The following is a 27517-nucleotide window of genomic DNA, read 5'->3' on the forward strand; positions in this document are numbered from 1 at the left end:
ACAGGGTTGGTGGGGTTTTTTTTGTTTTGTTTTGTTTTTTAAGATTTAAAAAACGGGGGAGAGAGATAATCTCAAGCAGACTCCCCACTGAGCATGGAGCCCAATGCTGGCTTGATCCAATGACAACCCCGCACCCCCCCCCAAATCATGACCCGAGTGGAAATCAAGAGTCAGTTGCTTAACTGACTGAGCCACCCAAGGTCCCCTACAGGGTTGGTTTTTACTTTTGGCTGTTTCACCACTTCTGTTCTCATCAACAAGGGCCAGAATCTTTGTAGGAGATCTGTCTCTGAAATCCAAATCACCAAACAGTGCCCAGGTGACGGGTGTCTTTAGCGCATGCATGTGGCACGCAGCTCAGGGGACCCAGGGACCTGTTACCGGGAACCGCCAGAAGCCTGGTCATGGGAATTGGGCTGCTGGGGTCCAAGGTTTCTTCCCAATCCAGGACCTAACCTACACAAATGCCCATATTCTCCCCGCAGCCAGAGCTGGAGGACACTGGACTGCCTTACCAGGAAGGGGCCTGGACTACACAAGGATACCCTCCCGTAAGAGACACCTGGAAGGGGCCCCCTGGGTGGCTCAGTCTGTTAAGCATCTGCTTTCGGCTCAGACCATGATGATCCTGGAGTCCCAGGACAGAGCCCCATGTCAGGCTCCCCGCTCAGTGGGGAGTCTGCTTCTCCCTCTCCCCGTGCCCTTTACCCCGCTTGTGTTCTCTCACTCGCTCACTCTCTCTCAAATAAATAAAAATCTTTTTAAAAAGGGAGAGAGAGACACTTGCTGGAGAAGACCTGGACCCCATCAGGCAAGCCAGTCGGGATAGAAGGCATCTTCCTGATTCCAAGTTCTAACCTACACAAGTGTGCACATTCCCCCTGGAGGGAAAGCTGGAGGAGTCCTGACTGCCTTGCCAGGTCTGGGCCCGGCAGCCGCTGCCTACCTTCACTACGAAGGTACTGGGAAGTCCAGGACCCCATCAGGCAGCCAGTCCAAATGGGCACTGTCACCAGTTTAAAGCAACTGCTTCAGAAAGATTTTTTATGGGGGTGAGAGGGAGGGCTCCCTCTGCCCTGGAGGCTATGCTGCGGTTTTGGGACCAACTGAAGCTCCACAGACCTAGACGGCCCTGGTTTCCCACCATGGGCTGAGGAGGTGCTTGGTGTGCATGCGCGAAATGAGCAGGTCTTGATAGCAGGCGACCTGGAACAGAGCAAGTGTCTGGGCAAGCAGGGTCACCGGACAGGAATGCTGGGGGTGCAAGTCAGCAGCCTGATCCCAAGGGGTCTCACTCACGCAAATATGCATATTCCCCCTGGAGGGAAGAGCTGGGGGAATCAGGACTGCCCTGCCAGGTGAGGCACAAGGGATGGTTGGGATACCCTCCAATTAGAGGCACCCGGGAGCCTTGATTGCTGGAGGACCCTGGGAACGCATTGGGCAGCCAATCCCAATGGTGGCTGACTGTCACCATATTAAATCTGCCACCTCAGAAATATTTTTCCATCAGGGCCCCTGGGTGGTTCAGTCGGTTGAGCGTTGGACTCTTGATTTCAGCTCAGGTGGTTATCTCAGGGTCCTGGGATAGAGCCCCGCCTTGGGCTCCGAACTCAGCATGGATTCTGCTTGAGATTCTCTCTCCCTCTCCCCCTCCCCCCACCCACTTGTGCGCAGTCTCTCTCTCTCATAGTAAATAAAATCTTAAGTAAGAAGGGAGGGATGGAAAAGGGAAAGGAAAAGAGGGAGGGAGGAAGGAAAATATTTTCCCGAATTGGGCTCCCTCCACCCTGAAGCCATTCAGGTGGTTGGGGGTCCTCTCAGAGTTCCTGGGGCTTGGAGAGCCCCATTCAGCCCAAGGTTGGCAGATAAAGTGCAGACTGCAGATGCGCAGGTCAGGGTAGCCAGGGATCTGGAACAGAGCAGATGTAGAGAGAGGCCAGGTCAAAGAGCAGGTTATTTGGAGTATATAGCATCTTCCTAATTCCAAGCCTTATCTTACACAAATGTGCCTATTTCCACTGAGAGCAGAACTGGAAGACACTGGACTGCCTTGCCAGGGTGGGGCCAAGCTGACTGGTTGAGGTATCCTCTGATAAGAGACAGCTGGGAGCACTGGTTGCTGCGGAGAGGCCCCTGCCCCTTGTGGCCTGGTACAAGAGAGAGATTTGTGCTTGATGTTCCCACACAGCTCTGGAGCAAGGGGTAATAAGGGCCATCCTGTGCCCTGGTACTGGACCAGGACCCAGTTCAGGAGAACATAGTCACAGTTGTGAGCTCTTGGGAAAAAGCATGCATCTGCCAATGTCCAAGCTTGCACTACACAAAGGCTCCTGTTCCCTCTGAAGCTGGATACGGAGAGAATTCTAAAGCCTTATTTGGAGGGACTGAGTTGTCCTTGAATAAGACACCTGGGAGCCCCTGTTTACTGATAACTCTGAGTCCCCATTTGCAGCACTTTTAAAAGAGAATTGACTTTCCCACCTTTGTGGCCTCGGGACTGTATCCTGTTGTGGGGGCATCCCAGGAGAATATCCAGGTGGTTAGACCAGCCGTGGCATCCGAGGCTTGGAGGGCCTGGCTGCCCCAGGTCTGCTGAAGGGGTGTGTGCTCTGTGTGTGCCTGCTAGAGAGTGGTTGCTGGAGATCTGGACTAGGTCAGTGGTTGTCCTGAGCAGGAGAATCAGTGGCTCAGGCTCTTGGGGGGTCCCAAGGCATTTGAATAACTCCAAGCCTTAACCTACCCCATGGTGCCTATTGCCTCTGAAGGCAGATCTGGGGGGAACTTGAATGTCTTGCCAGGGCTGGGGTTGGGGTTACCTTCTATCAGAAACACCTGAGAACCCTGGCTGCCCAAAGGCCTGTGCTGCTGGAGTCCCGGTTCAGGAGGGGGAGCTGTGCATGTGGGTCCTGGCAGCTCTCTGAGCAAGGGGGTATACCGGCCAGTGCGTGACCTGGTAGCCACCAGGACCTAATTCAGAGAAGTGGGGATGCTGTGGTTGGCTCTTGGGAGAAGCTGGGCCTGTCAGAACTCCTCTGTTCCTCACTGGCTGTTTGCTCGAGACTTCGGTTCTTTACCAAATGGACCCATGCACAGGCTGCATGAATGTACTCACAGTATAGCAGCAGCCGGCCCTCCCCAGAGTAAGTGATTTAAGAAAGAGAACAAAACAGAAGCCATAGTCTCTCTTACAGTTATCTCAGAAGTGTCACACCATTACTTCTGATATATTCTATTGGTCACATAGGCATCCCTGGTTCAATGTGGGAAAGGCTACATGGGATGTGAGTACCAGGAGGTGAAGATTACTGGAACCATTTGAGAGGCTGGCCACACAAAGCCTGGATGTCCTGATAATTTAGCTATCTGGAATTTAAGGCCAAGGGGAGTGCAGAGATTTTTGTCTCTTTGATTGATAGCACCTAACACAGTAACAGGTACAGGGAGATGCCCAGTTAATATTAAAAGACTGAATTAATATCAAGGGAAATGTGAACTTATCCTGCAGCCACAGCCCAGTAAGATCTGGGCATTGGTTCCTATTTGCTTTCCTTAGGATATTTAGCTCAAGATTTGATTGATTTGCATATGGTCACTGACCGTAAGGGAAGGCAACCTCCATTCTTTCAGAGGAAAAGAAAAATAGATTGAGAGTATACTATTTACTAGATAAAATTCACTCCTGCAAATATTACACTTTGGTTTGCCTAGTTCTCTAGAATCAGCACTAAATGCGTATCTTCCAGGGTACAGCTAATTTTTAGGAAAAGTAGAGAGTAAAAAAGAGTCCCTTGTGGGGTCTGTTTTGAAGCAACTTAGCAAATAAAGCAAGGACAGGGTTTTAGTGTGATCTGACACCCAAGGTACAAATGACCAATGCTTAACTGGTAGGCTTAGCCACTTTTTCTGCCATATCAGAAGCTCAGATTTACTTTATCTTGAAATTGGACTAACAGGGCCTGTCAGATGAAGAACTAAGACTGACTCCTTAGTGGGGATAAACCATTCAGACTCCTTCAACTCACAATTCTTATCAGTATTAATAATTATAATTGATATTATGGCTTAAGTACCTAATTAGAGCCATATGTTTTTCCTCAATTTTCACATTTTATCCTTAGAATGCTCATGGGGTGTGTCTGCCTAGTTCACTTTAATCCTCTTCTGAGAATCTTGCTCACCCAGAAGTAGGTCCTATATTCATCTTGCTGCTACATGACTCCACTTCCCTGGTCACAATTGATCAGATGATGGATGGTCACCTGAGCAAAAAGGGCTAATCAGATTCTATGTCCTATATGTTTGGAATTGGAACTGAGAGGCAGACTAAATGTTATTGATTTGACACCAAAAGCAAAAGTAAACAAGTGGGACCGCATCAAAATAAAAATCTTCTACTCAGCAAAGAAAACTGTCAACAAAATGAAAAGACAAATGGGAGAAAATATCTGCAAATCATATATCTTATAAGGGGTTAATGCCCAAGATATATAAAGAACTCATACAACTCAATAGCAAAAAAAAAAAAAAAAAAAGAATCTGATTAAAAACATGGGAAGAGCATCTGAATAGATATTTTTCCAAAGAAGATATACCAATGGCCAACAGATATATGAAAAGCTGCTCAACATCACTAATCATCAGGGAAATGCAAAATGAAACCACAATGAGATATTACCTCATTCCTATTAGAGTGGCTCATATCAAAAAGACAAGATAAAGCAAGTGTTGGTGAGGAGGTGGAGAAAAGGAAACATTTGTGCATTCTTGGTGGCAAAAAATATTGGTGCAGCTATTATGGAAAACAGTATGGAGGTTTCTTAAGAAATTAAAAGTAGAAGCACCACGTGATTCAGCAATTCCATTTATGGGCATTTATCCAAAGAAAATGAAAACACTAACTCAAAAAGATATATGCACCACGTTTATTGCAGTACTATTTGCAATAGCCAAAACACAGAAGCAACCTAAGGAACCATCAATGCATGAATGGATAAAGAAAATGTGGTACACACACACACACACACACACACAGTGGAATATTATGTAGCCTTGAAAAAGAAGGAAATCTTGTTATTTGCAACAACATGGATGGACCTCGGGGGCAGTATTATGCTAAATGAAATAAGTCAGACAAAGAAAGATAAATAATACATAATCACACTTATATGTGAAATCTAAAAACGAACCAACCAACCAACAAAAACAAATAACAAAATCTAGACTCATAGATACACTGAACAAATTGCTGGTTGCCAGAGGTGGGGGATGATGGGTGGGTGAAATGAGCGAAGGTGGTCAAAAGGTACAAACTTGCAGTTATAAAATAAGTATAAGTATCATGATGAGGTAATGATACAGCATGATGAATATAGTTAGTAAAACGTATATTTGCAAGTTGCTAAGAGAGTAGATCTTAAAAACTCATCACAAGAAAAAAAATGTGTAACTTTGTGGTGGATATTAACTAGACTAAATCTGGTGATCATTTCATAATATATACCAATATTAATCATTAGGTTGTACACCTGAAACTAATACAATATTATAGGTTAATTATATCTCAGTAAAAATAAAGATTACAAAATAAAAGAGCTATGGAGTGATCTTTCTTCCTCATGTAAGAAAGATGAGAAATGGAGAGAGTATTGCTTATGTATATGTTTACCGAATTTGTTCTAGACCTACTAATATTTATGTGCCCTTGGGGTCCATGAGATACTTCAGTGTCCCTCCAAAAAATTCTTTTTTTGTTGCATAAGCCAATTCAAATAGAATTTGTTGCCTGTATCAAATCTGTTTTACACATAGGAACATTGTGAAGTCGATGGCACAGGGCCATCAGGGTACAAAGGGGCATCAGAGCTGAGATTAAATCAATAGCATATTGACGCTTGAGCCCATCATTTACCCCATACTGCCACTAGGAGAAAGTGTTTCCCTTTCTCAGCTGTCTTAGGAAGCTCACACCCCTTAAAGTTAATTGTGGCCATGTGACTTGCTTTGGTAGAAGAAACATAATCAGAAGTGACATGATTCATTCTTAGTGGAGATGTTGATTGCTGGTGCTTAACTGTCCACTCCATCTCTGCTTCAGCAACCCTGAGCACATCACAGTATGGAGGAGCCATAAGATCAAAGATGCGTGCACCGCTGAGCCAACGCTCTGGGAAGCCACCTGAACTGACAGTGGACTTCTCATGAGAAAGAAAGAAACTTTTGTCGTTTCAAGCCACTGAGCTTTTAGAATTGTCCGATTATGCAGTAAAACCTGTCTTATTCTCATGTATCCATCCAATGACACCTTATTCCCAAGGCCTTCTTCTTGATTTCATATCAAATCAATTCCAACTTCCCGTTCTCTTAGAGCTATTATTTCAGTTACACATGACTGCAAAATAAACCACTCCAACACTTAATAATGATTTATTATTTCTCATGATTCTGCAGATTGACTGGACTCAGCCGCCTGGTTCATCTGCTCCACACAGGATAACAGAAGGTCATTTATGTGGCTCCATTTGGTGAGGAGCTTGGCTGGGACTGGAATATGTGAGACCGTCTTTATCCTTGGGAATCTCTTTCCACGAGGCCTTTCATTATCGAGAAGTCTAGCCCCAAGCTTCTTTGCTATGTGGAGTTTCTAAGAGGACAGGCTCCCATTTGCAGGTGCCCGTCCAGCCTCCACTTGCATCGCACGTGCTGCTGTCTCAATTGCCGAAACAAGTGTTGTGGCCAAGCCCAGCGTCAATGTAGATGGGACAGTACCGGGGCGTGAATTCCAGAAGGCATGGTTCTTTGGGGATTTGCAAGGTAACAGTCTATAACAGCCACTAATTAAGCGTTAACATTGAATATTCACAGTTTTAAAAGTGTTTTCCCATTATCCCGTTTTGTTTAACAGTAAACCTTGAGGAACAAATATATGCCACGCCTGTTTTACAGAGAAGGGGACAAGGGCTCAGAAATCTGGACACTCAACTAGTAAATGGTAAAAATGAGGCTTGACCTCAGGTCTTATTACTGCCAGTCCTGTGTTTTTCTGTTCTATCACAGCGACCTCTCACCCGCACAACCTGTGATATCTAGCTATGATCTCCATGTTTGATCTTTCCAGGTTTTGAAATTTTGCTGACAAATAAACAAAATCATCCATTTTTCAAATACTTTTTATAGAGCTTGGATTATTGTTTTTAATTGTGTGGGGGGGAAATGCACCCAATTCTCAAAGACTTTGATATATTGTAACAAAGTTACTAGCAATGTTTGCTTATTGTAAAGCAAGCCCCAGCTAAGCCAGGGTGGCTACTGGAAAGCAAACACCTTACGTCAAACCCTGAAAGGGGACTTATTTAGACTTCATAATGCCCAAAGTTTCTTCTGAGGAACAGCTTCTTTTCTGCACCCTAGCCGCACGATGAAGAGTTTCAGTCCAAAATTGCCAGATCCAAATTCTTCCAGGCATTTGCATTTATTTGCAAACATCAATTATAAGAGATCACAACTGACTAGCAAGACTTGCATTACGGTGGGGTGGGTGGGGGAGGAGTTGACTTGGTATGGGGGGCTCATAAAATTGAGAAAGCATCCATAATTCTCATTACTGCTTTCAATCACTGGATGCTGGAGAATAAATCACAAGGAGATTAAGATCGGGTCTCGCTCAGAAGCATAACCTCTGTGCCGTTGCCATGGTTCATGAGTGGTGGAGAAACAGACATTCAGAGGAACTACAGTCCTGGGGCCCATTATGAGTTGAAATCTGCTGCCAGGCCCTCCCCAGATGAGGTGCTCCACTGAAGAACACCCTGGGCAATGTGCTGTTGTCTGGTTCCATACTCTTGGCCCCCAGCCTCCAGGTGACACTTTTCATTAGGAACCTTGGCTGGCTGGGCCTTTGATCCATTCCCTTCACTTTCCTTGTCACTTTCCTGGTATGGAGAGAAATACAGAAAAGTTTAACTGCAAACCAGATACCTCTGAACTCCCCCTCTTGCAGAGACACCCCTGTAAGAAGCTTCTTTATTTAAGTAATCTCAGGCTTCATGGTCAGCCAACTTCTGCAACCCATCTCATGACATTCGAACTTCACACAAGAAAGGCAACTACAAAGTATCATGGAGTGAAACTGTTAATGATTACCAGGAGGGAGAATAATTTATATGAAGTGGAAGCAGCCAATCTTCCCCCATCAGGATGTCACATACCTTATCTTGTGTTCTGTAGTACTCATTTAACACATACTGATATTTGGGTTGATTGAGACCAAAGAAGGTAGCAAATCTTCCACCAAGGAATTCACATGCTAAAAGAAAGAATAAGCTCTTTGGTAAGCTGAATTAATAACAAACTTAGAGTCAACTGAAGGGGTAAGAGTTTAAACTTGCCTGCAGGTGATCCATTACTACACTTAACTTTAAGGCTGACAAAAGATTTCAATTGCTCTAGACTCTCAAAAAGTTCTAGGACTCAAAAAGAATTGTTAAATCTTCTATCTTCACATGGGATTACATCTATAAACTATCCTTTCCAGATGGGTATGCCAGGAGAGATTTTCCAAAATACTACCCAGGGTCAGCATTGGTCCTGATCAATCAGAATAGATGCTTTGGGTGTGAAAGTTAGGGATAAAGGTTTAGCATTAATAGTGGTTGCCCGAAGGTGTCTCCTAGAAATGTTTTCCTTTAAAATTATAAATTTCTGGGACGCCTGGGTGGCTCAGTCGTTAAGCGTCTGCCTTCCGCTCAGGTCATGATCCCAGGGTCCTGAGATCGAGTTCCACATCGGGCTCCTTGCTCAGTGAGGAGCCTGCTTCTCCCTCTCCCTCTGCTGCTCCCCCTGCTTGTGCTCTCTCTCTCTCTCTCTCTGACAAATAATAAATAAATAAAAATCTTTAAATAAAAATAAAATAAAATAAAATAAAATGAAATTATAAATTTCTGACACCCACCCCCTATGACACAATTTTCTGATCCCCATGACTGATTCCTCTTCTTGGGATGTTGCTCATATCGCACATCAAAATGGGGCTCTCCATTTTTTAATGTGTTTTATCTTTTCAAAAATACTGTAGCTCTTTAATCTATTTGCCACCGTGCCTGGTACATGTGTGTAAGAGAAGTTTCTAAAATATTAGAATAAATCTTGGGAAGTTTTCCTGTTTATGACCTACTAGAATTGTAAATTGAAAACACTCGTTACAGTTTCATCTGGGTTTCAGTTCTATCCAAAGTTTCTGTGTGGAGCCCAGGGTGCTGCATGCCAGCGTATTTATGCTTCCACTACCACCTGGAAGCCCCACGCAGATGTGCTTGAACACTACAGTTCTGCTTGGAACTTGGAAGCCAGCTTGATTCCCCTGTGTCCTGTCCTTGCCATCTTAAGTCAAAACCCAACATGGAAATCACTGCAGTCCCTGTTCTCCTCCACATTTTCATATCGCTGTATTGGGTTTTGCTTTTTTCACCAGACCTAGTCTCCTAAGGCTTTCTCTCTCCAAAACATTTCACCTCTTCAGCCTTTCCCCAACTAAAGCACAGAGCTTTCTGGAAGACAGCATTTTTTCTGCCAATGTATCATGGTTGAGGCAAGATTAGTATCTCACCTAGATTCCCAAAGTAACTTCCAAATCCCTAACCCTTTACCCTGATGTGAAAGTCCTTTAAGGCTCATACCATCTGACTAAATCACCTCATCATTACTTTTTACTATAATTTAAAGACTTTTCTCCCCTCCCCTGCCCCCAGTGACTTTCATGATCCCCATACTGACCTTAGCCATACTTTCATAGCACTCTGATGGTATTGCCTCCATATGTCAGCATTACTGAGTCTCCCCATCAGTAGTCCCTATGCTCCTTCTATGCTGGTGATTGTGGCAACAAATTATAATTATGGGCATGTTTACTGGCCTATAATATCCATTGAATATTGAGTCCCTTGAAAGGAAAGACTGTCGTTTTTCTTTGTGTCCCAGGGACCCGCACAGTGCCAAACACATATTGGCACTCAATAAATGTTCATTTAATGAATGAATGAAGATCAGTTCCTCAGAGCTATAGCTATACTTCATATTTTCTCACATTTTTAAAGTTGTTTCCTCCCTATTGTCCATACAAGCATATGAAAGTTAGGAGGAAACAAGTAATTAGGTATCACAATTGTGTTTTAAAGAAAATTGGTGAATGTTGAGCAAAATAAAATTTAGTATTTCATCTGTTATAAATAGCCACTTAGGCCATTCACTGTGTCCCTGGGAAGGGTCAATAAAGTTCTTATTCGTAACAGAGTGATCATTGAGGGAACTTGGAACTGTGTCATATTACAATAGTTTAAAAAAAAAAAGCTTGGAAGTTTATTCAGATAAAGAGTCAACTGGGGATGGGGAGAGGCTTCAAATATTTGCAACTCTGCCCCCTGAAAGAGGAATCTAAACTTGTTTTATATGGTCTTAAGAAAGACACCTAAGGGGCGCCTGGGTGGCTCAGTTGGTTAAGCGACTGCCTTCGGCTCAGGTCATGATCCTGGAGTCCCGGGATCGAGTCCCGCATCGGGCTCCCTGCTCGGCAGGGAGCCTGCTTCTCCCTCTGACCCTCCCCCCTCTCATGTGCTCTCTCTCTCATTCTCTCTCTGTCAAATAAATAAATAAAATCTTAAAAAAAAAAATTAAAAAAAAAAAAAGAAATGAATCCCTAAGATCCCTAAGATCAATGGGAATAACTTTAAAAGAAGACAAAATATAAGGTAGAATTTACTAAAAAGAGTTGGAAAGAGATGGGAGGGTCTGCCTAAAGATGTGAGGTTCTATGCCTTTGGAAATGTTGAAGCATAGATTGAGAACTGACCAAGTCGTCCCTTCTCCAGGATGCCATGGTGTAGATTAAACTATTGGAAGCCCTAACTCTGAGGGTCTGTTAAGTCTATCCTTGAGTATTTAGGACAAAATAAATGAATAAATAACCTTGGCAATACTTACTAGAAAATGAGGTGCTTGCTATTTGCCCTGCCCAAAACCATAGGTAGGGCCCCCATGAAAGTGTAGACTGAAAAAAACAGAGAGAGAGAAATCAAGTTAGAGTAATTATTAACAAGAATGGTGATACAAAGTGTTTCATGTAGAAGTTTCAAATGTTTTATAGTATATTCCATTTTCTTTCTCATAGAGAAGAAATACAAAGTTATCAAAATTATGAGTTGACTATAAATGGATCTAGAAAGCAAACCAAGGGGAATAAGGAGTCAGCTTAAAACTGTATTTTCTACAAACCTTGTCTGGCTTAATCTCTCATTTACTCAGCCCCCATGTTCACTTATATTGATACTCTAAGCTTACGGGATCATGTATTGAATTCGTTTTCTGTTCCTTTTTTTCTTCCTCTTCCTCCTCCTCTGTGCTGTATTCTTCCATGATGTCTCCATCAACGAAATGGATAATTCTTTTGGGAGATCTACTCTTCTCTAATTCTGACTCCTGGAAATTGTCTTTTTCCATAAGAAAATAAAACAACTAGTGAATTAAAAACAGGGCACCTTAGGGCAAGTTGCCCTGGGCAGTGTTTATATAGCTGAGAGGTGTCTAGTTATTTTCAACTGATGGTAAAGCTAGAGACTTCAGATGTAATCATAGCTGTGATCTCATCAATTCTTCAAATTCAACAAGGACTGTTCAGTTCTGTATCAAAATGAAAAAATTTAATTAGACACACTGCGGAATTAGAACAATTCTTAGGAAATAGCAAGTGTCCTAGTAAAAGCTAGTTATTATTAAGTACCTATCATGTAATAGCGTATATGTTAGATACTATTCTAATGTGGTAAGCACACTATTGTCTTAATTAGTACTTAATACATTTTAAGATTATATCAGCAAATATGGCAGACTGAGTTGATATGAAAGACGTCTTTCCTGTTCCAAATACACAAAATTAAACAAATAAAAATATTAAATCAAGCTGTACTAAGGCAGTAAGAGAGACACAGAGACCGTAAAGAAGGAAGGCTAGATATCAGCAAAAGAAGGAAACCTTAAAATCCCAGGAGTGAGCCAAAGCTGACGTGGTTCCTGAGGGTTTCAGAACTAGATATAGGTGTTGGGGGCGGGGGGCCTGAAGTTTTAACACAGGTGCAGAGAGGAGAGCCCAAATCACAGATCCTGTGAGTATGAGGAGGCAAAGTGAAACACCCGCATAAAGCCAACATAATAAAGTACAATCTTATCTATAAAATCTGGACTAGGAGAACTCCCTACTGCTTTACAAAAGTGGCAAAGTAATTTGTCATCTCCTAGCAACATGGGTAGAAATAATCACCTGAAAAATATTGGAACCCCAGGCCAGTACCAAATGCCGGGGTGTGTGGCCAAATTCATAGTCCTCCTGTGGTATGAGGACCCAAAGTGAAGCTGCAGGACCTAAAGGCAGCATAATTCACAGAACTCTGTCGGAAGCAAGCACAAAGCCGCCCTGGAGCGAACTGTCAGCAAGACAGGGTATGCTGGATCTCCACTAAAAACAACCCTTACTGAGGAGGCACTTGCAAAAACTTACAAATCACAGGAAGAAACCAATCGTCTTGAGGAAGGGTAAGCAGATGAAAAAATTGGGAGAGTCTTCACCCAAGAATTAGGAGTAATAGAACAACACAAAACTTGAAAGTGAGTATGTTTCATATATTCAAAGGGATAAAGGAAACAAAACATGATATCCAAGAGGAACAGGTTGATTTGAAAAAGAACTGAACAGAAATTCTAGAAATGAAATATATAGTCAATATAGATAGGTTGGATGTAGATTGAACAATGAAGAAATCTCTCATAACACAGCATAAACACAGTATTACATATTCCATTAACATGAAAGAAAAGTTTTGAGATGAAGAATGGGTGAAAAAGTTCAATACCTGTTGATTGGGAGTTCAGAAGAAGTGAATAGAAAAAATGGGGAACATAATGTTTGAAGAGGTAATGGCTATGAATTTTCAATATTTGAAGAACAACATAAACTCTCAAATATAGGAAACATGAAGAATCCTAAGGGGTAAATAATAATGAAATCAAACCTAGACCATGGAAATTACAGAAAATCTTAAAGTTTACAATAGAGAAGGCAGATTACTCACAAAGGAATAACAGTTAGACTAGTGGCTGGCTTTAGATCAGCAACAATTGAGACCAGAAATACATATGTTTATGTATATATGAACATTCATATATTTATGTGTTGTAAGGGCCAAGGGCAGGCTGCCCCAAGATAGGCCACTTTGGCATATTGATTATTAAATAAAAGTTACTTAAGAGCCAGCCTGTGAGGGGCGCCTGGGTGGCTCAGTCGGTTAAGCGTCTGCCTTCGGCTCAGGTCATGATCCCAGGGTCCTGGGATCGAGCCCCACATCGGGCTCTCCGCTCCGCGGGAAGCCTGCTTCTCCCTCTCCCACTCCCCCTGCTTGTGTTCCCCCTCTCTCTGTGTCTCTCTCTGTCAAATAAATAAATCTTTAAAAAAAAAAAAAAAAAGAGCCAGCCTGTGGGAGAAGGACACTCAGACCCTCCTCTGTCCCCCTGAAAGCAGGAAATCTATGTGAAAAGTACCCTCCCTGGGTACCAGAGGTAGGAAATTTAGAGCCAAGAAGACTGTACAAACAACCCTTGTTACTTTTTACTAATTTACTATCCCAGCCCAAAGTCTGTTTAGAAGTCCATACTAATTGAAGCTCTGAAAGTTTTGTTTGTCCTGTCAATTCTTCACAGATTTATTGTCTCTCTGTCTAAAAAGTACAAAATCTGCCAGCCTTGGTCATTTCTTTGGGTCTCAATTTCATTATTGGGTCTCTGTGTGCACGTACTAGAACTTTTTTTTTTTTTCTCCTGTTAATCTGTCTCCTGTAAATTTAATTCTTAGTCCAACTGGAAGACCTTGAGCATAGAAAAGAATTTTTCATGCCTTCAGTATATGTGAATAAATCACCAGATCTTACTGGTACAGTGCTGAGTTTATGTCATTGGCAAAGGTGAGAGTTGCACAAGGCCCAGCAAGGGTTAAATTTGTCTTCCTGCAGTAAGGTGATGGGATACCCGCCCAACACAGGGGCTTCTAAGGAGACCTGAGCAATACACAGGGTTTTCCCTGCCTGACTTAGTGACCCTATCACAACAGGGCCTCAGCAAGAAATAAGAAAAGTTGCTACCATTTAGTTTCTGATGCCAAAGAGCAGCAAAAAGTAACCATTTTAATTTGGTGTTTAAGACCAAATTGTCAGGGCCATGAGAAATAAAACACAGCCTACAACAATAATCAAAAGGAAAGGAAAACATTTTTGAAGACATCTCACCTACCTTTATCCCTCTGCTTTTCCTTTCATTGCTTTTATTCGTTATGTTTGGCTTTGAAAGTAGTACAAAATTTGGTCCTGGAAGTTGTTCGGGAGATGATAAATCAATGAAACTTGGCTGAGGCCATACAGAGCCCTCAAACACGCTGACGTGGACATGCTCTAGTGTGTGTCTTACAGGGTGGAACATGTTTGAGTTGTGGGAAGGTCAGTTACATTACACAGTGGCATTACATAAACCCAGTGGCAGTTAAACTTGTCCAGGTTAGAAGCATCCAGGGGTCTTTTAAGAAATCCTAAGGGCAGACCACACACCCCAGGCCACTTAAATCACAATCTCTATGGGTTGGACATGGGCATCAGTTATGTTGGAAGCTGCCCAGGTGATCCCACTGTGCAGGCAAGTTTGGGGACCAGTGCCCAAGGAAGTAGGAAAAGATCTAATGATCTGGTATACATTGAGCTAGTGCCCAGACACCTTGTGTATTTTTTTTCAAGAGGGCTTTTTGCATTTTGCTTTCTGAGCCTTCCCCCCAACCTTGCTCCAAGCTAAAAAGCTTAAATATAAAAAGTTTAATAAGGCCTAACAGTCCCACTATCATTTACTGTACATTACTCCTCTGAAGACCATCTCCCAGTCCGTACCTTTCCAAACCAAGTGAAGTAAACCATCCCCCATATACCTGGCTTAACTGTTACCTGTATTACAGATTAATGATACCTGTTGGCTCTCTGAAGAAAATACTGGTTTGGGTTCTTCATGATAATAGTGTTAGGAGTTAAATGGGCATTTATATCTTTTAATTCAGGGGGGCTCAAAGGGAGGGAGGAGAGAAAAAAAAAGAAAGTGAGAGACCTAGCTTATAGTCGATTTAGTGAATGTTTTTCTGCCACCTAATGGACTTTTTGGGATGTGCCATGCAAAATTACTGAAGAATGTGGAATATGCTTACTTTTCTTAAAGACTTTATTGAGAGAGATCCAGAGAGAGCGGGGGAGGGGCGGGGGAGAGGGAGAAGCAGCCTTCCCAGTGAGCAGGGGGGGGGGGGGGGGCAGGGCTTGATCCCAGGACCCTGAGATCATGACCTGAGCCAAAGGCAGATGCTTAACTGACTGAGCCACCCAGGTGCCCCCGGAATCTACTTATTTTTATTTACAGAACCCTTGGGAGCACCACCAACTTCACACCATGTATGTAGACATGGATGTTTTGCAAGTGATCTTTCGGAAGACCAAATACTCCCTACAACATGCTTTTTATCTCCATTTAATTCTTATGAGCACCTCTACTTTTTGTTTCTTAAAAACCCCAAATCCAGTTTATCAAGGATTGTGCCTAAGTATATAATTAACAGACCATATAATCTCCCTAACCTTTCAGTATTGCAGTACCTCGGGGCTCAGTGATTGGATCTCTTCTCTTTTTATCTATTCATTGATCTTATTTGGCCCTATGGTTGTTTGGTTTTTTTTAAGATTTTTTATTTATTTATTTGACAGAGAGATAGAGAGAACAAGTAGGCAGAGAGGCAGGCAGAGGGAGAGGGAGAAGCAGGCTCCCCGCTGAGCAGGGAGCCCGATGCAGGGCTCCATCCCAGGACCCTGGGATCATGACCTGAGACGAAGGCAGATGCTTAACCGACTGAGCCACCCAGGCGCCCCATGACCCTATGGCTATAAGTACTATCTACACACAAATTTATAACCAACAGTGTTATCTCCAGGTCAGACTTTCCCTTGGATCTCAGATTCATAGATCCTCCTTTCTACTTAACACCGCTTCTTGGATGTCTAATAGACCTCTCAGCCCTGACATACCTAAATCTTTGCTCACACTTCCAGTGCACTCTCCTTCCTACACACCCCTCCCCTAGATACTCCTATCTCCTCTTCTGGGAGTCTTTCCATTTCAATAAATGGCAATTCTATTCTAGTTGTTCAGACCAGAAACTTTGGAGTCATTCTTGATTCTTCTCATTTAATCACACTTCCTGGTAAGTCCATCAGGAAATCCTCTTGGATATTTCTGGAATCCTCATACCACCACTCCGCGCTGGTCTGAGCCATCATCTGTCACCTGGATTCTTACAGTGGCTCCTAACTGGCCCCCTACACTCTATACTCAGAAGGCAGCCAAGGTTGTTGAATCCTAAATCAGCTCCAATCACTGCTCTGCTTAAAACCCTCCAGGGGGTTGGCAGAGCACCTAGGGGAAAAGCCCAAGTCCTTACAATAGCCTGCAGGGCTGTAGATCTGCCCTCCCCCCCCCCCCCCCAATACTTGTCTGATCTCATTTTGTGCTGCTCTCCCCTTCACTCATCCCACTTCCACACGCTGGCCTTTGCACTGTCCTTCCCTGAACACAGACTCCTGGCTGGGACCTCGAACCTGCAGTTCTCGGACTAGTCTTTCCTCCCTTGGACTTCGCCTCTTTCAGGGTTTTAATGCAAATGGTCTGCTCTGAGCTCCTCTGTCTCTGGAGGCCCCTCCCCGTTCCCTTCACCCTCACCACAGCCACTACCACTCAACAGTCTTGCTCACTATTGCGTCTCCTTAGCCCTTACCATCATTGAACATACCCTGTATTTCACTTGTCTCCCTCTCCCCTTGCCCCCAGCCGGTCCTCTGGCCAGAGTGGGAGGGGCTTTACCTGTGTGCTTCCTGCTGCATCTCCCGCCCCTCCAGAGACGTGGCTGGAACTCAGTATTTGTTTAAGAAATGAACCATATGTTTAGATCATTTGAACGGGTGGCGGGGGCAGGGATTATGTAATAGATTGGGGGGAAAAAGGAAAGAACAGACTTGTAATTGGCTTTATTTCTGACGCTAAGATGGCTGCCCTTTAGTATTTTTCTCATTACGTTTACACATTAATCATTTCACTATGTCCTTCACTGCAACACAGCACTGTAACCCGTCCCAACAAAATAAGACACTAGTTCCACATGTCGGCATTTAACTTCAGGAAGATATCATACCGAAAATTTCCCAGAGTTCTTTCAGTTTTCATTAATCAAGGCATGTTTTCAAATGAACCAGGTTCAAATGCAGCAAAGCAGTGGCACACGTAGTTGGTTCCGCAGGAGCTAACGGGGTCAGGGCAGGTACTCGCAGCTTCCACCTTCCCCTCTTCCCCAGGGTGGGCGTCTAAAGGTCGAGCCTCTGCCGAACGCAGGCCTGGGACAGCCCAAGCCCCACTGGGCCGAGCAGGACTGGCTACCAGTGTCTACGCCATTTCCCGTGAGGAAAACGGCCGGCTCCACTCGGCCACTCACCCTGGAGGGCGAGCGGGTGGGGCTGAGCCAGGAGTTGTGGGGACCCAGCAAAGATGAACACGTGGACCAGCCAACCACGGCTCCCCATGAGAACTGCTGACAGAGCATTCCCTGGCAGCATTTTTGTATCTCTATTTTCAGGATTGAACCTTGTACGTGCACCCAACCACTGTGGATAGGGTGACATTACTGAGGGCATTTCTCAACTTTTTCTATGTCATGACGGATGATGTAAGGAAATTCTCTGAAATTCTGGAGGTGACCAGCCTGGGAGCTCCAGCCACCTTACGCTCTGCCCAACTGAGAGGCTGAGTTGGCTGAGATCAGTAGGTTGAGGGAAACTACTTGAGAAGCTTTAGAGAATAAAACCCAAGGGGTGCCTGGCCAGGGGAATTTGAGCCCCATGTTGAGTGGGTGTAGGGATTACATAAATAAGCAAAACTTAAAATTTTTTTTGGAGAATAAAACTCAAGCCACTGGTGAACAAACATTTTCTCTAGGGAGCAAATGAATGACAATATGAACTCACACCTACCTCAAGCATATCAAAGGCTTTAGATATATTGAATTGCATTTAAGTGATAGCTCTGGCCTTTTGGATAAGTGGGTTTTTGTTTTATAATTCAAAGTAGGCTCCCCTTAATTTAGTCCCTTTAGTTTACTACTAAAACATGTTTAAAAATAAAGATGGAGGGGCACCTGGGTGGCTCAGTCGGTTAAGCGTCTGCCTTTGGCTCAGGTCATGATCTCAAGGTCCTGGGATTGAGCTCCCCATGGGGTTCTGTGCTCAATGGGGAGTCTGCTTCTCCTTCTCCCTCTGCCCCCTCCCCTACTTGTGCTCTAATAAATAAATAAATAAAATAAATAAATAAATTCCAAGCAAACTGCTCAAATATCGTATCTTCAGACACAAAATTATGGTAACCCAAATGACAAGTTTTTTTTTTTAAGATTTTAGAGAGCACAATGGTTGGGGGGGTAGGGAGAACCAGACTCCCCACTGAACAGGGAGCCTGACACGAGTCTCGATCCTGATCCCAGGACCCTGGGATCACAACCTGACCAGATGGCAGACTAGCTTAACTGAGCCACCCAGGCACCCCACAAATTTATTTTTATACACATATTAAGAGACAAATGATGTGGTATTTTCTAAAGCACACTCTGGAAAATAAGATTTCTGAATGGGGTTTTATGTCTCAGTAACATTTATATGGCACTGAAAATACCACCTCAAGTTCCCAAAGCACAGAGTTTTGTCCAGAGCACTGCTCAGCCACAAGGACTGGCTCTCTAGCCCAGTTTCCCACAGAACACACCACATCCAGTGTGATGAGTACGGTAGATACAGGCCAAGTGAACTCCTACTTTGAGATTCAGAGGTGTTAAGTACCAATAAACATAAATAGGAACCAAGGAGGTGGAGGAGTGTTGAATATTTAATGAACTCCGGTGGCGTGAAGCCACTGATGCACGTGTCTGTCATCTGAAAACGTTACTGTGAAGAGTTAGGGTTTTTGTGCCGTATTAACGGTTACTGGTTTAATAAATGTAAAAACACTTGTCAAAAAACAAAATCCCGATGAAACTGTTAAGTAAAATTACTTTATTTCATAAATAAAAAGATAATTCATTATACAAACTACTTTTAGCAGAGTATGTTAGCTGTCATTATCCAGTTTAAACTAAGTATGAAATGTATGCAATGCACAGTTAACACCGTTACATCCCTCTACAGCCTTCATGCAACTGCTTTACATCTGTTAACTTCCAAAAATTTCCAACACCATTTTAAAGAATATAATAAAGATTGGGGGATTCTAGTCACAATGCATCACTTACGCTGAGTCAACACGCTATTTATTACTTGCTCATGTCAAAGTTGCCAATTACTGATTTAAAGTAATACCAGTATTTCCTGCATTTTACAGAAGCACTGACCGTATGACGCGTTTTCATTCCATATATGGTAGTATGATTCACAAAAATGTTCACGTGAAAATTGAGTTAACTTGGTTAATAAGCACTGGTACCTAAGACAAACAGGTCCTGTAGGCCAAGAGCAAAAAGCTGGCATCAGTACTGTTTAAAGTTTTGTCAGTAAATGGCATAGAGCAAACCAATGATTTTGTAGTAGCACACAAAATACAGTGAAATTTAACTGAGATATTTTTCTATACACGGCAAAATAAAATTAAATGTCTGTCTGGCTATTATTCCACTTATTAGAATCTGCAGCTTCAAATATTAAATGTTATATAGCAAAAGGGGTAATTAGCATTTTCACATATTTTTAAAAAATCCTGATTCTATGTATTTTCAAGAGTGAAAACTATGATTTAAGTAATCATTTCTTTGAACACAATATTGATTCAGATAGGCATAATCTATTTCTTTTTAATTTTTTTAATAATCTCTACACCCAACGTGGGGCTCGAACTCACAACCCCGAGATCAAGAGTCATATGTTCCAGTGCCCCTATTTATTCTTCATAATGAAATGTTTATTACTATTTCAACACCTTATGCAGACTTTACTTATTCGTCACAGGGTTGCTGTGTGGATTCAATGGTTTATCTATGTAAGTGTTCAGCAGAGGGCCTGGCACATAGTACGCTCCCAATATACACTACTATTATTTCTATTCAGTGAACCAATCTGTCATTTATGATAGAAAAATTAGCTAATTTTTCCCAGAAGAAGAATCAAAAGATAAGCCTACAGATGTGTGACTTTTGTTAAAGTATTATGCATCCACTATTTCCCAGGTTTGTGTATACGCTAAACTAATTGTTTCAAATATTATATGCTATTTTTAAGATCATACTGTATGTTTGCTCTTTAAGTTTTTGTTCTGGCCTTTGGCCTAAAGCAATACAATTTGGATAGGACGTGTATATTAGAAAACCATATAGAAACAATGCACACTGAAGTCAGGTAACAAAGGCATTTTACCATAACTTCTGTCGCCAAAATGTAGAGTTACTAGTGTAATTCAGGACAACCTATCTCGTTTAGGTTTAAAAGTTTCTTCTTGGGGCGCCTGGGTGGCTCAGTCATTAAGCATCTGCCTTCGGCTCACGTCATGATCCCAGAGTCCTGGGATCGAGCCCCGCACTGGGCTCACTGCTCCGCGGGAAGCCTGCTTCTCCCTCTCCCACTCCCCCTGCTTGTGTTTCCTCTCTCATTGTGTCTCTGTCAAATAAATAAATAAAATCTTTAAAAAAAAAAAAGTTTCTTCTTTATATCACGCAGTATCTCACTTCTGCAAAAACATTTTCATTCTGTGTTCATAAAGAGCTGTCACAAAGTTCTGTCCTCTAAGTAAAAAAACCCATCAGGAAAGGTACTTGTAAAAATCATTGTAGGTTTATTGAGATTGAAATAAAGTGCGAGGCTACCAGAACAGGAGTATGTATTTTTTTTTTTTTAAAGATTTATTTATTTACTTAAGTTATCTCTATGTCCAACATGGGGCTTGAACTCAGAACCCCAAGATCAAGAGTCGCATGCTCCCCCCACTGAGCCAGCCAGGCACCCCTGGGGTAAGTTCTTAAATGGTCTCAAAATACTATAAACACTGATTTCTGAACAAATTATAGCTTCTTACATATGTAAGGGATTTGGTATGCAGATTTTCTGATCTCCAACTATAAATGACTCTTCTACCAGAAAAGATAATAGACCCAGAACATAACAAGTCTGTGTGACAACATAATGGTGAGGGGGAAAAGCCTCTCGGTTAAAATCCAACTCCTGTCATTCTTCTGGCATCAAGTAAGAGAAAGGAAAATAAACTTTTTTGTTTGTGAAGATAGAAAAACATACCCGAAACCACTATAATATAGTAACCGGAAACTTATTACTACTCAGAGTTCAGAACAAAAATCAACAGCCAAACATGCCCTTCAGAGGCACAATAAAATCTTTTACGTGTTGTCCTGATTAAAATGGGAGTCTGGAAACAAAGCATGAAACATCTCTACTATATTAAAAATCAAGAACAAATAAACTGAAGGCAGATTCCCTCTGAATGAACTAAGTCATTCTACAGGCTTCAGAGGAAACATTTCAAGAAATACAAACTGAAGTTCCATGGTTTATCTTATCTACTAGTAGAGAAATTCAAAGTGCACATTTTATCAATGTACTTTAGGAGATGTAGCACCCCGTGTCCTTCTGAGGTTTGATATCTGGTTCTTTCACAGGTTTCACCACTTCTTCTGGTTTGGGTTTGGGCTAGGGAGAAAGAGAAACACAGTGTTAACTGTTAACTGTAAACTAATTATTTGGAAAACAAACACTATATCTTTTCCACCTTAGACTTTTAAGAAATGAAATTACATAAAAACATTTCAAGGAAGGAGCTATGGCTGGAAATTAATTCCCATTCCCTTTTTTTCAGACCCCTCCTCTTTTGGCAGTCAAGCCTCAAATTTTGCACTTAATCTACTACTTGATTTAGTACACCTAGACGTACTTAGATATAAATGAATAAAAGCAGTCTTATTTTACCCCTGGATGATTTCATGGAATGTTGAAATTAGATCAAATCTTCAAATACCCTGCGATATGCTAAATCAAAAACAAAGTATTGCTATAGCAATATAAACATGGACAAGCCATCTGTTTTAGACCTCTTCTCCCACACTCTTCTTAAAAGCATCTCTGATAAACTACAGAAAGGCAAGATAATGTGTTCAAAAACGACTCAATTATGTAGGAAATCAGAAGATAATTAAGGCCTAGAGATCTTATCTCTGAGAGAGTTCAACAACACACATTACACCAAACACTGCAGTTAGCTAATTTAACATTTAGACAAATGTATAGATCTACTTTAAGTAGAGAAAAATACCAAAATGCTAATTCTGAATTCTCTTTTTGAACTTTTGTGAACAAATGGAAGAAAGCCAATCTCGTACACTGTCATCCTTGGGTCTTTTGGTGAGATCAAATGCGGCCAGCGTGTCTGGTGTCCAGTGCACACTTGTAGGAGGAAATTCAAAAGGTACAGGCTCTACGAGACCATAATTTGCTTTGAGTTCCAGTTGTGGAGCTTCTGTTGGAATTTTTTGAAAGTAACTGCAAAAAGCAATATAGAAAGCAATTCATTTCATTCATCAACTACTTGAGCGTCTACTATGTTCAAGGCCCTGTGAGAGAGAAAGACAATTTAATGATGAATAAGACAGACAAGATTCTCCTGCCTCATGCAGCTTGTATGAGTAGACGAAACAGTCAGGAAAACTTGTCAACAACAATGCATCGTAACTGAAGCTGTAACAGATGTTGTATACCATGAGAACACGAAAGAGGGGCAATTAACCCCAATGTTGGGGGGCGGGGGTGGTTCAGAAATGCTTTCCAAAGGAAGTGATAAAAGTTATACTAGGCATGTTTAAGCAAGTAAAAGGGCTCAGTGTGACCAGATGCAGAATATAAGGGGAAGGACGTAGAGAGACAAAGTGGGGACAAAATTGATTCTCCCAACCCACACAGGTGGTGATCTACAGTTTGAACAATGCTGACTTAATGGAAAACTGCTCGATAGGACTAGGCAGGACTGACAGAAAATCCATTTCCCTGCTTTACAGACAGCTGCAACCAGAGTGAGATGAATATGCAAAGGGAGCAGAGAAGCTATATATAACACATGGGGAAGAAGTAGCAGGGAGGCGAAGTTAAGAGAAAATTAAGACACTATAAGGGAGCTATATGTTAATAACTTATGTTTAATTTTAAAATCTGCTTTTATATATCATCATTAGAAGCAGAATAAAGTCAGGTCCAACACAAGGGAACTTTATTACCAATTTAAAGACAAAATTAGTTAAACTTAAATGCAATCTGACATAAAATCTTTGGGGGTAGAGACTAACAGAAACTGTGAGATTACTGATACAACATATTTAAACATTATAATTACAAATACATATACTATACTAATATTACTAAAATAATACCGAGCTGTACCCACATAAATCCATTTTCTCTCTGACATTTCTCTAGGGTATTCTTCACAAGATTTCCAAGTTTCCTAAAGAATAAGTGTCCTGAAGGTTTGACCGTTGGTCCGGGTCCTTTGGTTTCTCCATATTCTTTGCACAATGCTTCTGCCTTTGCATAAACTGCATGTGAAAGGGGTATAAAAATCATTTGATTATAATTACTGACTATACTAAAAAGGCTTTGAATCAGAGATGATAGGAACTTTTCTGCTCCTTACCTAGTAGAACAGTAATATCAGTAATAGTGTAAGAGGAAAGGGGGTATTTTCTACAGGTTTTTTGGCTTTTAAAACTTTGTTCCTCTCTCTCCAATTCCCTCACTTGGTCCCATTCTTTCATGAACTCAGCCAAAAATCTCTTTTAACTGCTTATTTCCTTTTATGATAAAACATTTGTTTTTTAAAAAGGAGTTAATATTCTGGCAGGAATACTTACATTTTTCTGCTTCTTGGAGAGACCTGATTGCTTCACCACATTTATCACTAGCCAACAAAGTCTGACCATGATAACAGTAAGCCTGATAAAGAAACAAATTTTTATTCATTCTCTCCGCAAATGATGCTTTCTGCTATCATTTTACATATACATCAGATGAATGAGCGCCTTTGTCCACTGTTAGAAGTATCAATGCAACCCCTTACACTTCTTTCCTCAATAAGCTTCCCCCCAATCTGTTAGTATAAAAAGTGGGATTATGTCAAGGTTTTGAGCCACACTAACCTTCTAACTATGGGCTGACAGCAAAAAGTATTTCTGAATAATGAAATCTGTTTTTACAATTCGGGCACAGCAGATAAAGGAAGGAAATTGCGGTGCTAATGCAGAGGGATAGGGAGGGAGGATTCTAAGGTTAATGACTAAACAGTTGTCAAGAGACATTTTATCAGCCTGTAGTAGGACATGCTCATTCTTTCAATGTCTGTATCAAATGCAGGACTGCAAATTCTTGAAAACAGATTTTTAAGGTATAAGGAATAAAGTATCAACCTGGATCCAAAAACGGTGTTTGATTATTTCTCACATGACATTCTAACCAACAAACAAGTAAGTTTGTTGGTGGGTGTAAGAGACTGGTAAGTAACTTCTCAAACAGTGCTTACTAAGGGTTCTGCACAGATCCAGCGGACATACTGGGTGTAATGCCTTAAGATCAGAATCGGTAAATACCTTCTTCAATGTACAAGATGAAAGGAGAGAATTCTCATTAAGTAGGCAGAAGGTTCCAGATTAAAAGCGGGTTTCGCTCAAATAGTCATTCCACTGCTATAACGCAGTTCTACAATTCTACATAACGTCTTTCCACCCACTTCAGCTCACAATGGCTGCACTGTCCGTGAACAGTTGAGACCTGTCCGTTATTTGTAAAACGCTAATTAAAGTCTGACAAGATGACAGACCTAGCACTCAAGGGGCTGGAAAGACAGTAATTTACATTGTTGTTCAGGTTATAAATACTTACATAAGCTGTGTAGAAACACATTTTCAAGTGAAGGTATTTTCTCCATTTAGCAGAATACGCAGGTTCCAAACTGGATAAAGTATGATCTAAAGTTACATTTTAAAAAGCAAAATATAATTTCACCCTGATTCACTAGAAGACTTTAGATCATGTGTTCAGATGCTAAAAGCAGAATGCCATTCAAGTCTAAAACTCAAGCATTTACACATTTTCCAAAAAAACTTTGCTTTAAAGTGATTTTCCCATAATATTTTAACTACATAATAAGACTGTTTAAATGCCATGGCCCGTCTTTTGATGGTTAACATAACAAGTTTAAGATAATGATAAACACAGAACTTCAAGATAAATACAAATTACATACCGTTATACTGTTTTCTTAAAATTATGTAACATAGCAATGTGTAGTGTGGTCACCCAAGTCAGAAACACGGACACTTTCCTTACTGGTCCATCACTGCAGCACTGAATCTTGCCTAACACACTTATTCACATCCTGCCAACTTCTCTCTAATCCATTTCTCTTCCACTCCCCACTTCAGTGTCTTTGTCAATGCTTCCATCACTTCTTCCATAGACCATAATCACTTGTGGAGTCAGCCTAATAGTCCTTCACCTAGCAAGCCCATTTCTCATCTTACAATTAAGGGACCTTTCTTAAATTTAAATCCAATCAGTCAGATTTGCTTCAATTATCTACAGAATAAAAACCAAACTTCTTAGATAGGCTTTCAAACCAATTCAGGATCTCACACATGCATACTTTCCTAAGCTTTTCTCCTATCACTCACCCTGTGTTTCAGCTAAGGCATCTGTTTAAAGGTCCCAGAATACGCTAAATTATTTCTTCTCTCTGTATGTACTACAGAATGTTCTACTCTTCTCATATGGTAAAGTTTCCTAGCAAACTTAGAACTTCTGTTTATGTTTCAAAGTCAGGCTTAAACTCCACCTTTCCCTAGACAGTCTCCTCTAGCATCCCCAGATCCTTTGGTTTTTATTACACTGCTGTAATAACATCTTATTTTATGCTATAATAATGTGGCTACGTGTTTGTTTCTTTCACCAGACTGTGAATCTGTTCTATTAATCTTTGTATAGCTAAGCAACTAAAATAGTAATCATCCCATAGAAACAAATGCTTGTTTCCTAAATAAGTGAATGAAAAGAATAACAGGCTAATGAGAAGACCCGAGTTCGAGTCCCAACTTCACGCCTGCTAACAGTTAAATTACAGGTTAACTAACTCTCTGGAGTTGTTTCTTTAATGACAGCAACTGTAAGGTTATTATTAAGATCAAAAAAACTTCAAAACTAAAACACCTGTATAATTATTACATATAACTGGTTAAGGATTGCTCTGTCCTTTCCATTAAAAGTTACGTAGCGCATTAACAGTTCTCATTCTTTTTTTTTAAGATTTTATTTTATTTATTTGACAGAGAGAGACACAGCAAGAGAGGGAACATATGCAGGGGGGAGTGAGAGAGGGAGAAGCAGGCTTCCCGCCGAGCAGGGAGCCTGATGTGGGGCTGGATCCCAGGATCCCGGGATCATGATCTGAGCCGAAGGCAGACGCTTAACGACTGAGCCACCCAGGTGCCCCCAGTTCTCATTCTTTGAAACAAGATAATAACACAGGTATTATTCCAGTTTTGCAAATGATGAAATGATCTGAGAATCTATTTGTTCTGCTTATTCCCTGTTAAGCCAAGAGTTTAATCCGAAAATCTAAAGACTAAAAATATAACAAAAGAATTATAAACTTACCAGCTTTTTGATAGAAGTTGGCAGTTTCATAGGCCAGTGCAGCAATTAGTCCAGGAGCATGTTTCAGTTCAATTGCTCGAGCAATTGTTACTGTAACCAAAGCACAATAAAGTGAATGTGTAATTAAGTTTACTTGCATTAAATTAATTATAACAGCAAAAGACAGCCCAACAATCTATTTGGAATTTTAATAGTTTGTTAAGAATTTTAACATGAAAAGTTAACTTACAGAAAATGCAAACATAAACCAAAAACACTGAGCTTGCTGATTCTGATATTGTTTCTTTAAATCACTAACCAATTACTAGCTAATCACAAAAAATTACTACTACAAAACAGCATGTCAGAGGAGAACAAACACTTCCAGGGCACTGGAATTTAAAATAAAGAAAAACAAAAAGCCTACAAAGTTTCTTTATTGGTTTTACTGGAGTCTTCATTTATTTCCTGACACTGAAAGGTGAAGATTTAAAGGCAAGCCAAACAGTGGAAGAAGAAAAGGAAAGAGCAAGGCAGAGAGGGAAAAGAGGAGTTACAGAATTAATCTGATGTTGTCAGAAATGGCATGACATCAAAATCCTTTTTAAACTACAAGGCCTTTTCCTGCTAAACTATCCATGAAGGCAAATGCTGAAGGTGAAGTTGTTCCTCACTATAAATCTCTCAAATGTGAGACTCAA

At 41.3% G+C, this 27517-nt stretch overlaps 2 protein-coding genes across 7 annotated transcripts in view; both read right to left on the reverse strand.

The window, feature by feature from the left end:
* Positions 1 to 4925: 4925 nt before the first annotated feature.
* FAM177B (family with sequence similarity 177 member B) lies at positions 4926 to 11643 on the reverse strand. Its single transcript, XM_045876090.3, has 4 exons — positions 11332 to 11643; positions 10975 to 11041; positions 8208 to 8305; positions 4926 to 7931 (listed from the first exon to the last, which is right to left on the reverse strand). The coding sequence occupies exons 1-4, from the start codon at positions 11488 to 11490 to the stop codon at positions 7749 to 7751; spliced, it is 507 nt and encodes a 168-aa protein (XP_045732046.1). The 5' UTR covers positions 11491 to 11643; the 3' UTR covers positions 4926 to 7748.
* An 8-nt stretch (positions 11644 to 11651) lies between these two features.
* Positions 11652 to 27517, reverse strand: part of BROX (BRO1 domain and CAAX motif containing) — a 28547-nt gene continuing 12681 nt past the window's right edge. For 4 of the 6 annotated variants that reach the window (XM_064593844.1, XM_045876844.3, XM_064593845.1 and 1 more), the window contains 6 exons: positions 26838 to 26927; positions 25068 to 25153; positions 24044 to 24125; positions 23578 to 23728; positions 22523 to 22682; positions 19188 to 21836 (listed from right to left, as the gene is read on the reverse strand). In XM_064593844.1, the coding sequence (XP_064449914.1) occupies positions 21750 to 21836; positions 22523 to 22682; positions 23578 to 23728; positions 24044 to 24125; positions 25068 to 25153; positions 26838 to 26927 (656 nt within the window). In that variant the 3' untranslated portion in view covers positions 19188 to 21749. Of the gene's footprint in view, positions 11671 to 19187; positions 21837 to 22522; positions 22683 to 23577; positions 23729 to 24043; positions 24126 to 25067; positions 25154 to 26837; positions 26928 to 27517 lie in introns of those variants that run through there. The other 2 variants (XM_064593843.1, XM_045876842.3) reach the window with 2 other exon arrangements.

Source organism: Mirounga angustirostris, unplaced genomic scaffold (genome assembly GCF_029215605.1).
Source record: "Mirounga angustirostris isolate CCGP_5_RB_7025 unplaced genomic scaffold, mMirAng1.0.hap1 SCAF_6, whole genome shotgun sequence".
Classification (NCBI taxonomy): Eukaryota; Metazoa; Chordata; class Mammalia; order Carnivora; family Phocidae; genus Mirounga; species Mirounga angustirostris.

Coding starts and splice junctions, on each gene's coding strand:
- FAM177B (XM_045876090.3), bottom strand. CDS start 11,490: ATGGAAAAAGACAATTTCCAGGAGTCAGAATTAGAGAAGAGTAGATCT. Junction 8,306..10,974: donor AGCAAGCACCTCATTTTCTA/GTAAGTATTGCC, acceptor TCTTTCTTTTAG/CATGTGAATTCCTTGGTGGA. Junction 7,932..8,207: donor ACTACAGAACACAAGATAAG/GTATGTGACATC, acceptor TCTCCATACCAG/GAAAGTGACAAGGAAAGTGA.